This window comes from Bacillus rossius, chromosome 1, assembly GCF_032445375.1.
Source record: "Bacillus rossius redtenbacheri isolate Brsri chromosome 1, Brsri_v3, whole genome shotgun sequence".
In the NCBI taxonomy this organism is placed as follows: domain Eukaryota; kingdom Metazoa; phylum Arthropoda; class Insecta; order Phasmatodea; family Bacillidae; genus Bacillus; species Bacillus rossius.
In genome coordinates, this window is record NC_086330.1 from 162,845,116 (window position 1) to 162,859,161 (window position 14,046).

At 35.6% G+C, this 14,046-nt stretch overlaps 1 protein-coding gene across 1 annotated transcript in view; it reads right to left on the reverse strand.

Moving 5' to 3' along the window:
• Positions 1–14,046, reverse strand: part of LOC134527075 (piezo-type mechanosensitive ion channel component-like) — a 252,374-nt gene that overhangs the window by 75,644 nt on the left and 162,684 nt on the right. Inside the window, exons 30-33 of the mRNA XM_063359411.1 lie at positions 11,225–11,313; positions 8,013–8,274; positions 7,509–7,672; positions 1,761–1,832 (exon numbers count right to left, since the gene is read on the reverse strand). Of these exons, the coding sequence (XP_063215481.1) occupies positions 1,761–1,832; positions 7,509–7,672; positions 8,013–8,274; positions 11,225–11,313 (587 nt within the window). The remainder of the gene's footprint in view (positions 1–1,760; positions 1,833–7,508; positions 7,673–8,012; positions 8,275–11,224; positions 11,314–14,046) is intronic.

Consider the following 14,046-nt stretch of genomic DNA (forward strand, 5'->3'; position numbering starts at 1 on the left):
AATTTTTAAACAAAAAAATATAACGCCCTAAAAAATTCCACAATTTTCCATCCTGTGGTTTTTATTGCAGTTTTTAAGGCACCATGTAGAGTATGCAGCCCACAACTTCCTATGTCCAAAATCGAAGCTTCTCCAGGACCCTTCACTAGTGTCTCTTTTAAATCCCTTAAGAGCTTAACATTCACATTAGGCCCGTCATTGAAAACTGAATTATCTTATTCATCTCGATTCCAACTAATACTGTGGTAAGAGCCTTCAACAGATCTCCTGATGTACTATGCCCTAGAAACACAGAAGAAAAGTATCTTGTGATCACACAGCTATTTTGCTCATCCCAAATCCTAATAACCACATCCATTTGACCCTTCTGAGCGACTTTATTTAGAGACTCGTCAAATCCAACTACTATATGTGAGGCACTAGAACATATGTTTACTAGATTATGATGAAAGTATGGTGCCAAACCGAATATTAATAGGTACGAAATTTTCGTCCTATGTAACTGTATTTTACTTGCTATGTGAGAGTCTGGGAACATTATCTTAAATGACACATTTTTTATGGCACTGCGCAAAGAGTTGTGCGACATAACTGTTGAGGCACACCAAATAATTTCGGCCCGAGTGGTGTCGTCATTTAAAAGAAATCGATTCAAGTCACGTAACTCTTTGGTTGTTTCATGCATAATGTGAACTTGTGCAGGATTACTTACAGTTTCTTCAACTATAGATGTCGAAGGCGTGCTAATGTCAGAAACTTCACTTGTTTGTAACGATTTGTTCTGAATGAAAAAAACCTTCAGCAAAATACCATTTGAAAGTGCTGCTACCGCCGCTTGAAGTTTTTTCCCCTTCATATGGCTTCTAACTGCTGTTTTTTTCCTTATTGCTCAAAGAAAAGACACTTTTACAGACACTGCAATGTGCCGAAAACGGGTTTCCACGATCTTCTTGAAGCCATTCCTTAAATTGACCATCGAGCAGCCATTCTCGTGAAAATGAACACTTTGTATATGAGATCATTTTAATCCAAATTAAAAGTGATTATTGGATTCGCAAAATTAAAGACCACGGAAAGACACTCATTACAGTTATGCAAATAGTACTAGCTTTGTTACAAAATGCCTATGGCACCGAGGCAGCATGGCACCAAGTAGACCCTCGATTCTGGAATCAAAACAAAGCACTAACGGCGTTTTTCACTTGAAATTGGCAGTGATGAACACAGAACATCTTCTGGCAAACGCCATTCTCACGTTCGTTAATGAAAGACAACGAAAACTGGCTGCGATATATCGGTCAAAACTGGAAAACATTATCAATATAGCGATGAGTGACGGCAGCTACAGCTAGCACTGCTCGGCATGGTCCGGGCAGCGTAGCAATAATTGTCACATTTCGGCGCGGCGTTGGCTTGATGCTACTCGGCACGGCACTTAAGAAAAGAAATTACACACGTTTAAAGGGCCACTGCCAAAACACGCACGGGAATATACACGACACAAAAAATTCCCGGTTATTAAAAAAATTCCCTGACATTTACCTGATAATTCCCGATCAACAAGATTTCCCTGATAAATCCCGGTTTTCCCTGTTTTTCCGGTGAGTGGCCACCCTGCTCAAAATATTCCAGTTTCACAGTTTATTTAAAAAAATTATTACATAAATATTTGAATGAACTTACCTTGCTTCTAATAATTCTTTTTGTATCATTCATTTATAAGAATGCTATAAAATACTTTTTTTCCCCCTCCAACTTACCTTTTGTGAGATTGGTTCGAAGATGGTACATCATGATGTTTTTCCCACAGTCCCATAGACTTCTGGATCAACCTGCAAGTTTCATAATTTACACACACAGCCAGTAAATCCACAGATCTAGACTACCTAATTTAATTGTTCACTGGCTGCAAACATAGATCCAGAGGGGTGTGTCGGGGAAGGGGGGGAACCCCTCCCAAGCACGAACTGTATTATTTAGTTTTATTTTTGAGGGTATATTAATGTCTAATTAAATATTTGAATTCATGAGTTCAACTTTTCTTTCATCAAAATTTGTAAAAAACTATTAAAGTACAGTATTTTAGACCAAAAATATGTAAATACTACTAATTAGTTGAAAGATGCCTAAGGCGCCCGTTGAAAAATGACGAATATAACAAACACTTGAATTAAATAGACACAAAATATTTTATAGAAATCCAACATAATTTAATATTGTGCAAATGAAAATTATTTCGTGCATATATGTAATAATAAAAAATTTTTGCCAAAGAATTGTTTTTAATGAAGATCACCTTGACAAACTACAATGCCTGTTAATTGCCTCTGGTCATTCAATAACCTTCCTCATGTGGATTTGATTAAACTTACACTAGGATGGCAACCATATTGGCAGTGCGATTCATACGAAAGTGCAGAACTGAAGCATGCTACAATTCAAATGTTTTCCTTAAACATCTATTCACGATCACTTTAATCCTATCATTAGGATAGAAAATTGACACAACAGTGGTTGGTAGATTAATATTTGCAAGTGGAGGCCAACAACTTGAATTATGTATATTAAGCATACACACACACACATGCAGCCAATATGTGGTGAAATAAGTCATGGCTCACTACTTTATCACTGAAAAATGCTGAAACTATCGGCCTCGTAAAATATGATGCTATGCTCTCATGCACATTATATTTGTGCCATGAACTCAGCAGCAATGCTAAGAGGAACAGGTTAGTGTGTCATTTTCATTCCATTGGCTTTTTTCTTTGTTGTTTATGCATTTGTGTTTACTTGGTATATTTTAGTTTTCCTTGTATTTGTTAATAATAACAACCTTGAGTTGGCAATTTAATATAACTTATTTATGTTTGTATTTTATTTTACTTTTTATCTTGCACCTTTTGTTTACCTAGGGTTGGTAATAGCACTAACTGGTGCTAAAATATTTAATTTTTTTTCTTCAATTTTAACTAGTTTGTAAGGTTGTAACTTTTTATATCAGTCTTTTTTGTAATTTTTTAATTATTTTTTATTTTTGTTTTAATTATCTGTGTGGGGCGCAGAGTTCTGTTTGTTCCATTATTCCACGGATGAGGTTTCATTTTTACAAGTTTTCTTGGTCTGACGTGCGACACTGGCGCTCGAGTGCAGAGATGGCAAGGAGACTGCAGTAAGGAGGCAACAAGCATGTGCCGGAGTGTATGCTTTGGCTCTGCGCACGAGTCCGTGCGGGGCGAGTGAAACTTTTGTGGGTGTGCTTTATCATCCACAGCATATGCCTATAAACTTATTGGAGCTAAGGCGCGTTTATGACTTTGCATCTGTACGATAGTTCTTCGTGTTAGTGTATCTGCTATTCACTGGGTGACATGAGTATTTTTCTTTGGTCTGCATGTTATGCAGTCAGTGTGGGCCAAGTTGACTTTGCCCTTGCTCTACTCGCACGCATGCAACTCAAATATGTTTAAGTGTTAGGGCGTAAGAAGAAGATAGGTTACACAACAGTTTGTAAGTATGCTCTATGCGATGCTAAAAACACTGGACTACAAGTAAGTGGATTATAATTTTAAAACTTTGCTACGCCTTCTCGTACCGGCAGTGTGTCTGAATTGACTATTTGAATGCTTCCTGAGTGAAGTCACATCACTGTATCTGAACGCTTTCTACTTGAATCATATAACCTTTACAGCATAGCACACCCCCATTGGCAGACTAAGGATTGTGTGTGAATGTCACAACTGTTTTAAAGGAGAATTATTTTTTAAAATTTACTTTTGCTGGCCAGCTTGATAAAATTATGAGTTAACTCTGCATAAGCACTTTGGATTTAAATTTGTAATTTTGTGTGTCTGCCCCCCAGGACTTATAATACGAAAATTATAAACTTTATATATTTAATTTTGTAATTTTGCAAAGTTTAAAGCCTTTAGCTATTTGCTTCTATATTAAGGGCCCTTTTTTTGATATGGATCACAAGCATGATCATTTTGCACTTCTCTCACTTTGGACTAAGCTAAAATAACTTTTAAACTTTGTTATATTTTACATGTAATTATTTTTTGATTATCCAAGTGCCATACACATTGCCATGTTCGTATTTTAGTTGGCGCGCGCTTGCGTATGGTATAATAAATTTAATGAATTTAAATATTTGTTGGTTTGCAATTTTTTTTTTTTTTTATTTCTCACTGCTATTAGCGTAACCTTAATTTGGATTTCTCTGCTATTCACTTTTGCCCACTGCCAACATTTAGTCGAAGACGTACTGTTTTCTTTTTATGAAGTAACGGCCTAGTCGGGAGGCCGAGACGAGGGCAGCTTACTGTGTGGAACAGTAGCGGGAGTTTTTTACCCTCATTAGCAAAGAGCAATGAAAATGTTACACTGTAAGCGCATGAAAACAGAATTCATACAGTGTTACAGAGTCAGTCAGTGAGTCAGTGATGAGTGTATTTATATTATTTATTCCAAGTCCAATCTCTAACATGCAACCTTTCTTTGTACGATAGCCCCTCCAGAAACATCCACCTGGAGCTGCCCCTGGCTGGCTGTGGAAATATCAAACACAATAGTTTAGCAATTCTAAATGAGTAACTGCAGAAAGACCATATTTGTCACCACTAAACCTGTGTAGCTTGAAAGTATGTTCAGGTAACGTGGGCTAATGTGAGTTCAAATTAAATGTTTGAACAGTAATGACGAAGCTTAAGGATCTGTCTCACATGCCATTTTGATTTATTGGTTTTTGTCAATTTTTTTAAGGGCTATATCTAATATTTTAACCTGATACCTATCTTGCATTTGATAATCTGCCACAAATATTTTCAACACATCTTTAATTGCAATATCTGTTGATAAAAAAATGCAAAGCAGGCAACCATTTAGAATTTTTTAAAAAGAAGCCCTTAAATAAAAGTAATGATGAAAAAACTATAAATCAACATAGCATGTAAGACCAAGCCTTAAGAAAGAAAGAAACTCTAAGGCTTAGTTGTAATTATGTAACAATTTTAATTAATTAATTCCTAAAGATGTTTCACTCAGGGGCATACACATGGAAGAAGATGATGGGGAGAGCGATATATATTTCCCTTCCCCAAAAATTTTATCATTTTCAGCAAAAAAGGAAATAATTTGAAAGCAAACAGAAGGCAAAGTGGTTCAATTCCCCCCCCCCCCCCCTTCTCCGCCATCCCACAATGAAATTCTGTATACGCTTCTGGTTTTGCTTTATTAGCATTTTACTGTTAGTTATTTTGTTTAATAACACATTTTGTCACCGGAAATATACAAGTTATCTGAAATTGGTTAAATGTGAGGTAGGTATGTTAATAAATCCAAACTTTTTAGTTCACTAATGGTGTTTTGGACACTCAATAGAAGTTTATTTTCTGTTTTTTCACTGCTGGTTAATGCATACCACTTAGTTGCTCTGTTTAATTTCTTCATAAAAATTTGGAATTAGTAAAACACTAAACAAACCACTTGGTGAGTGAAAGAATGAATGTAACATTTATTTATATTGCGGTCATGAGAGACGATAAAGGAAAATGAGGGTTGATAAGCAGGACAAAGCATTTGCGGAACAAATAGGTGGGGAAACGGGAGTACCCAGAGAAAACCCATTGGCTCATTGCAACATCCGTCATGGTTCCCCACTTGCGAGAAATCTGGATATGACCCCAAAGGAAAAACATACACGGATCACCTTGGTGAGACCACTCTAAGACCGTGGCACCCGGCAGGAGTGATATTATGAAAACACAGAAGAGAGTGGAATAGGAGATCACAGTGGCACAGTAAAGGAAGAAAAGATAAATGACAAGGAGACCTACTAGCCATGGGCTGAGACCGCGGTGGAAAATGACTGCGATGATGAGATGTAACTACACAAATTTTACGACTGCACTACTAATGAATGACTTCGTGTTAATCTTCCAGTTTCAGGCTCCACAAAATGATATATTTCCAATACACACTTAAAACAGACAATTATTAGTGACATGAAATTTAACTTAAACATTACATTTAAAGTACAAGGATGCAAAACAAAAATTATTCCGGGTACATGTTTATTGCTTTTGAGGGAGGGGAAGAGTTTTAAACAAAATTTCAGCCCCAGGTGAAGGCAAGCCTAGATCCGTCCATGTTTGGATGGGGGCTTATGCAATGAAGGGGGAGGGAGAAGGGGGAAGAAGATTAATTTCTTCCCCTTCCCCCTTAAATATATCTATCAAACTTTATCATTCCCATTAACAAAAGGAAAGTATTTAAAAAAAATTGGTTGTCTGTAAAGTCGGTTTACGGACGATAGTTTAACGTGACAACGTCATAACAAAACATTGATGAAATGATTGATCCAGAAGAAAAGGAAATATCATATTCGGCCTGAGACTGAGCCGTAATAGGTTTTTGCAACCAAACCATTTAGGCATTAAAAATATTATATTCTTTGAGGAAGAATTTTTTTTTTTAAATTTTTATATATTTTGTATGATAAAATCTACCTCTGCATACTTTTATGAATAAAATTGAATCATTTTTATTGAATTATCACTATTTTGTATGGATACAAAGGAGTGAAATGAAATGTACAATTTAATTAATAAATTTACTTTTATTTGCATTCATTATTCAAATATATTTATTACTTTTGAAATGTTACGTGCACCGTATTTATTTTTACAAGTTCAAAAAAAAATTATGCACCTGCCGGGATTCGAACCGACAACCTTACGATTAGAACTTCTGTCAATTCAATTTAATTCAAAAAGCTTTTTATTATGTCTTTTTCATACATTAGCACATTAGAAGTTGGAGCCGCTGACCGCTCAGCCACGAGGCCATATATGATAATTAGTAGTTTCAGATGTTATATATTATCTACTATATAAAAATTTTGTTTGAATTATTATGTGTAACTGTAAAACACCAATGTTGGTTCAAAACGTATTTGGATATTCAACATTACTTTTAAATAACTGTACCGATTGTGCTGAAAATCGGTGGACAATCGTTAAATTACATAATATTAATAATTCAAACGATGAAAATATTATTGAAAAGTCAAATCGATGGTCGTTCCAATCGAGTGGAAGAGAGATGCCACGCATGTGTAGGCCCTACAATGAGCATGAAGAGAGATGCCACGCATGCGTACAATGAGCAAATAGGACACATCCGTAGTGGGACATCCGTAGGGGACACTTTTTTGTGCGTGCAGCCGGTGTTCATCGATTTATTAGACGTTGTCACGTCAATAAAACAGCAGGCAGAGTGGTTCTAACTCTCCCCTCCCCACAGCCTCTGAAATGAAATTCTGCGTATGCTCTTGAACCTGGGTTTTATTTGGGTTTGAATACCTGTGGACTTGGGACACATATTTATAAAAAGACAACTTGGCTGAAATTGCAGAGAGCTGTGAGTGATCTTGTTCCATCACTCCCGAACATGCCAGGCCTGCCCCTCGGGTCAGTATGTCGAACCCGCCCACGGCCATGACCCACCTGTGGAAATACACGGTCAGGAGCAGGACCAGCTCGTACGTGACGTAATTCATGGAGCGCTCCATCCCTATGATGCCAGCAAGTTCGAACGGGTGGTCGTTTTCCAACGGTGGTTCCAGAGGGATGAATCTGAACTGGAAAATGCACTTGACGACTATCATCGCCTGGAAACACACGATAGCATCTCATTACTGCCTACAAACAATCGCCGTTGTAGCATCTACTGTTGTCGACGAGATGATCATCTCAAGTGAAATAAATTTCAAAAACTCACGGGTGTGTGGATGGCACACGCATTAGAAATTAAATTTAACAGATAAAGGTTACTAATATATAAGACCGTGTGCAAGTATGAAGTTTGTGAGTGCACAAGCATATGATTGAGCAAGTATGTAAGTGTACAGATGTATAGTGTGCAAATGTGCACAAGTAAGCCATTATGCAAACATGCCACCAAGCACTCCACTCCCGAGTCCCCTCTCACCTCTCCAAGGGCGCACGCACCTTGGTGTAGGCCAGCAGCACAACCCAGAAGTTGCGGGTGGGGCGCGGGGTGAAGAACACGCCCCACACGAACACCATGAGGGGCAGCGGCAGCGACATGAGCGATGCCGACCTGATCTGCACCAGGCAGATGATGAAGAAGCAGGCGAGCTGCGAGTGCGACACCATCACATAGAACATTGACGACAGCAGCAGCACCATGGTCGACTGGCTCTCGTCCAGCTGGATGTGGGCCTTGAAGTCCTTCTCGTCCACGGGGTTCCTGGCCGAGGGGCGAGCGGAACATTCAACGTGTGTCTATTCTGCTGGAGACTACCAGAAGCAGTGGGAAAGGAGATGGTAGACAAGAGAGAGTATGTCTTCATGTCATGTATTCATCTATGGACAAGCAATGGCAGTTGCATGCTTTATTCCAGTAAATTATTATGTGTGAGACAAGAAAAAATTTTTTTTATAACCATTTAAGGTTAATAAGTTTATTAACCAGCATCTTTCATGTCCCGTCTGCACATGTATTAGGATATGTGCTTTCGGGAGTGTAAAACTTTATTAACCAGGCTGGTAGAACTCAGCATTACTCACCACCAATATTCCTTTACTATTTTGTTCATTTATTTACCTGGGGTTATTAAAATCCTTGCTTTTATGTTGTTAGGCTAATGAGGCTAAACATTAATTTAATGTCACAATTTAACTAGTCACATGTATTTATGCAATACTCAGGATTCAAACCCAGAACCCCTCAGATGTAAGCACTTTAGCCAACAGTGCTATGGAGCTGAGCTACTTCTAAATATAATCTGTAGCAGATGAAAAATAACTTTAAAGTAGAACCTTGTTGAGTCAGATCAGTTGGGACAAGAGATGATACGGAATAAGGAAAATCGGGGCTAGAAAGTAGTTACAGAAAATGTATTTTATGTCAAACAAAACACTTTTGACATATGTCAGCAGGACTCATCATGTCAACCTGTATAGTCTTACCAAACAAATGCTTGCTTATATCATAATTACAGCTCAGAAACAATTGTGTACACCAATCAAAGCAATAATTCTAGCTGAAATTATTGCATAAAATAAAATTTTTATGTTTTAAAATGTTTATGTGTATGTTTTTTTTTTACTTGTCTTGACTATATTATTAATTTTGATTATTTTTCTCTCTTCAAAATCAACTGGAGTTACCTGGAGATCTGAGTTAAAAGGGGCCGAATGAATGAGTATACACTGATGTGGTCCCTTTGAACCAGGCTTTGACTAAGCGAATCAATCAAAGCTCTTTATAATGTTTGATTTGGCTTTGCCAGGAAATTTGCTACTCGTTTAATTTAAGCTTCAAAGGTGATGCAAAGCTTTGCATCTGATGTGAAGCTTTAAAAAAATTGGAATTCTAAGATTCACTGCTCCTTAGTTATAAAACAAGATTAACATACTTAAGTGAAGATGTGGTTGGGCTGGTATGATCAACTACATTAAATAGAAAAACTCCTACCTACATTATTGATTTTTACCTTTTCCAGCAATTTATGCAGTGTTTTAAGGTACATTTTACTTTAAATTTAAATCAATTCTAAACATTCCCTAAACTACACTTCACGTAAAACCTTTTATTAGGTTTCCAGACATTCAAGATCAATACCATTTTTGGATACATGTCAGGCAGTAAGTCAGATTTGTAACAGCATGTAAATTTTAAAAACCAATTCTTTAGATACCACCTCAAATGTATTATTTTACTTCCTTCTTTCTTTTAGAGTGCTAATCAATAGTATTAATGTATTGGGCTAATGTGATAATGTTCTTTGTGCTGTATGTACCTACCTAAAAATATGTTTCACCATGTATTTTTGTATTTTTTTATTATTTATATTAATAATGGTATAGCAGTTTGTTTTAAAATAATGTTAATACAAATGTTATAACTGATTTGATGATATTTTAAGTACTTGATGTTACATTTGAAAATGCCTAAGTAGGCATTTGTTGATCACAACATAGTGCAGTTTTGGGATTGAAAAAAAAAAAAAAATATATTTTTTATGGTACAATAATATTTAATTTTTTGTGTGTTATATATTTTTTACATGAATAAAGTTACAGTTACTTAAATATATATATATATATATGTGGTACTCAGGTCTGCTTTTATGAATGCAAAAAATTAATATAAAGATGGTGGTTTTATAATTTTATTGGTGTTAAATAAAGGTCCCAATTGGTTAATCACTTAAACATTTCAAACATAACAAATGTTAACATATTATTTTTGAAATTCAATCCAGTATTTTATAAATAAGTTTAATACAGCCTTGCTGAGAAAAATATTCACGATTCAATTCGACTTCACAAATATTTTAAAAATTGGTTTTGGAATTTACTTTGCATTAAAAAACAGGCCTATGTTTGAACAATACCTACAATGGAGATAAGTTAATAAATTAAAATTTTCCTCAAACAGCACTGTTCTAGTATTGGTACTAATTTTATTTAATCACTATTTGCATTCAAGGATTTTTTTCCAAGTGATTTTCACGTATGTATACATCCCCATTTCCTTCTTATTTAAAAGCTGTTTGGTAACACATCTAAAACAGTTGAAATAAAATAAAATTAAAATAAACTAAAAATTATTTTTGAAAACCTACATACCAGTTTAAATTGATTCTAATATTAGTAACAGCATAAAGATTTTGCATTACACATGCCACTTAAGAAACAACAAACACGTCTAAAGAGGGTAATATTACTATGGTTCGATTTGAAATAAATTTGAAGAGAATATAAACAAACTGTTGAAGTTTGTAATCATATACTGAAAGGAGAGAGTATTGCAAAATAAAAATATCTGCAACTGTATCAATAAGAGCAAAAATTTTTTATTTTGGTGTTTCAGTACCAATGCTGGAAAAAAAAAAAAAAAAAAAAAAAAAAGGTAGTTATTAGAACTACTCTTAAAAATTTTTGTCATGGTTTAAAACTGATGAGGTACCTTTCAAACACATAAACTAATCTCTCTTACTTCTACAGTCAGACAAAAAATATGTTCAAAAGTAGCAGTAAAAAATTAAGTACCCGGATGACGAACTGACATTATAGGACTTCCAGTTAAGACGTCAAAATAAATACATAAGATTTACTATCAATAAACGTACAGAACATAAACATACTGAAAACTGAATCATAAGTACAATTTCTGTTCAAAACATACTTACTCTACAACCCTCAAGTAATCTTCGACTGGCTTTGCTGGTTTCCACAGACCATTTTTATCATGAGTCCCAGCTAAGAAATGATGGTTTGCCTAGAAATACAAACAACTAAGTTGTCATCATAGTCCTTAAATGTCAGGAGGGAGTGAAAACAATTGACAAATAATTAAATAGTGGCCAATTAAACACTTAACTTCAATGCTAAGTAAGTGCATAAACATGAATAGTACAAATAATGGATACTAAAAATTAATTGTTACTATTAACTTATAGGGAGAGGCAATATTATATGATAAAGAGCGATGAAACCTAAATAACATTGAAATTAAGACAATACACCGACAAACACCAAAAGGTAGTAAAGACACGGCATAACACTGAAATGCAATGAAATTAATCTCAATTACCTTATTATAGCTATTAAAATATACAATTCATTTCATAAATCTTAGGTTTAGGTATTTATTTAAAAACCTAAATTGTTTTGTACGATTTAGTTTCTATCTAAGGCTTTTTTTCGAAGTAAAGTAAATAAAAGCGGTCTATAGACGATACCGTACATTCATGGGTAAAGACCTATAGAGAAATATCACAATAAAAAGTACATGTATAACAATTTCGGGCTTTTAACATTGCATATATTTTTTATTTTGTATTTTAGTTGCAGATTTTTGTTTAACTTACTCCCATCAATATACGTAGTAGTATTGTTTAATGTATACATTTAGAGTAACTTACTATGACTTGTTGAAGCTGTTGATTAATGTAATTGTGCTTGACATGTACTTATTATTACATGTGTTTTAATTTTTGACAATAATAAAGACATAATCCACTATTTTTAATGACCAAATTTTCTTTTTGGTAACACCATAAATTCTTGGCTCTACTTATAGGAATTAAAATATCTGCTTTGACATGCAACACTCAAAATCAGCTTAAGAAAGTTTGGAGGCTTGGTCAGAAATGGCTAGACTTGCAGGTAAGCCTGTGCGAATATTCGAATTTTCGAATATCAAAACGAATAGTTTATTATTCGTATTCGATTTGATTTTGAATACTAACTCTTCGAAAAAACGAATATTCAGTCATTTACGAAAAAGGCTGAGCGGAATCACTGAAACCAGGAAACATTTCGGGATCACGGAGGTTTCTCTCGTTGGGCGGGGGCAAAAGTTCCGCGGGATTTTCGTAATGTTTTAGAGTTATGTATGTGGAGTTATTCCACTACATCTGACCACGTAAAGCCCGCTTGAACACAGTAATTCGGAGCGATAACTAACGTATTTTATGTAGAAGAATGTCATCAGGTCGTTTAAAATAGATTTGAACTGTCAGCATACTGATAAAGATAAATACGTGTCTGTAAAATCCACACAACCGGGACGTTATAGGTGACAGTTTTCAGATTAAAGGGTGAAACATGGTTGGTCGGCACTGTAATTTCGTTCCGAACGTGACGGCGAAGAGAAAGAAAATTGTACAGACCATGTGGAAAACATCTGGCCGCATACTCACAGCAAAGACTCCAAAAGCCTAACATGCTACGTCAATGTTTTTCAATAGGATAATACACAGTAAACGACCGGATGCAGGCGGCAACCCCCCCCCCCCCTCTTTATTCCCTTACCAACCTTCCCAAATTCCTCGCGTAGTGACAGCTCAGGCAATTATCCTGTCCCGCACGTCAAAAAAAAAAAAAACTCTTGCCAAGAACTTACTTAAAAGCTTGCAATCACGTTACACGGTGTACCAAGATTGTGAAGTAAATGTGTTTTCTATGATGGTAGATCCACGGTTCAAAGATTCACTAATTGAGGATGAAAATTAAAAAAAAAATATGGGTTGAAAATTTGTGTAGGGAGGTATGTAAGCTGTGTAAGCTGAACACAGTAGCTGAAACTATAACTGAGACAAGTGAGGCTACAAGTGAAATGCCTATTAAGAAGTCATCTCTGTGGGCCTACGTGAAACCTTCAACAGCAGCTCAGTCTACGCTTGCAAGCTACGAAGAAACTATCCAAGGAGAAGTAAACAAATATCTGGCAGCACCATTAATCTCAAAGAATGAAAATCCTTTCAGTTTCTGGTCAGAGAAGGGGCGCACTTGTTACCGAAACATTGCTGTGGTAGCAAGAAAGTACTTGCCTATACCTGCCACACAAGTGTGCAGTGAGAGACTTTTCTCAACAGCTGGCAACATTGTGACGTGTAGAAGAGAGAGTCTACTCCCCGAAAATGTAGAGCAGCTTGTGTTTCTCCACAAAAATTTAAATTAGCTAATATGTAGTGATGTGACAAGACTCTTTTTAATACGAACTAATTATAAAATTGGAGAACCTTAAAATTTTAAGTACTGTCAGTTTTTTGATTCTACATACATTGTATCAGTAAATATGTACCTGTTATCATATTGTAATGTGATGTGATATAACATGTTTTATGGGATTTCAATTCTCAATACAATTATTCGAACTCAATATTCGTATTCGAGAATAATTTGGTATTCGTATTCGAATTCAATTCGAACTAAAAAACTGATATTCGCACAGGCTTACTTGCAGGTTTTAGCCGCATCAAATTCAAAGAAATGGTTCTGACCTTTTGATCGATGTTGCAGTCTGCTGTACGCCACTGCTACACTGAAGATGGCGACTTCAACTTCGACCGAAACGTAATCGGACATTACTTCTAACTTTATGCAGCTAAAAACTACAAGCTGAGCCAATCCAAAATAATGTTTTTCCCATACAGGGCAGAAAAACATCTAATTTTTTAAAGCTCTGTACAAAAAAAGAAATGAGGAAAATGTTTTTTTAGGACAA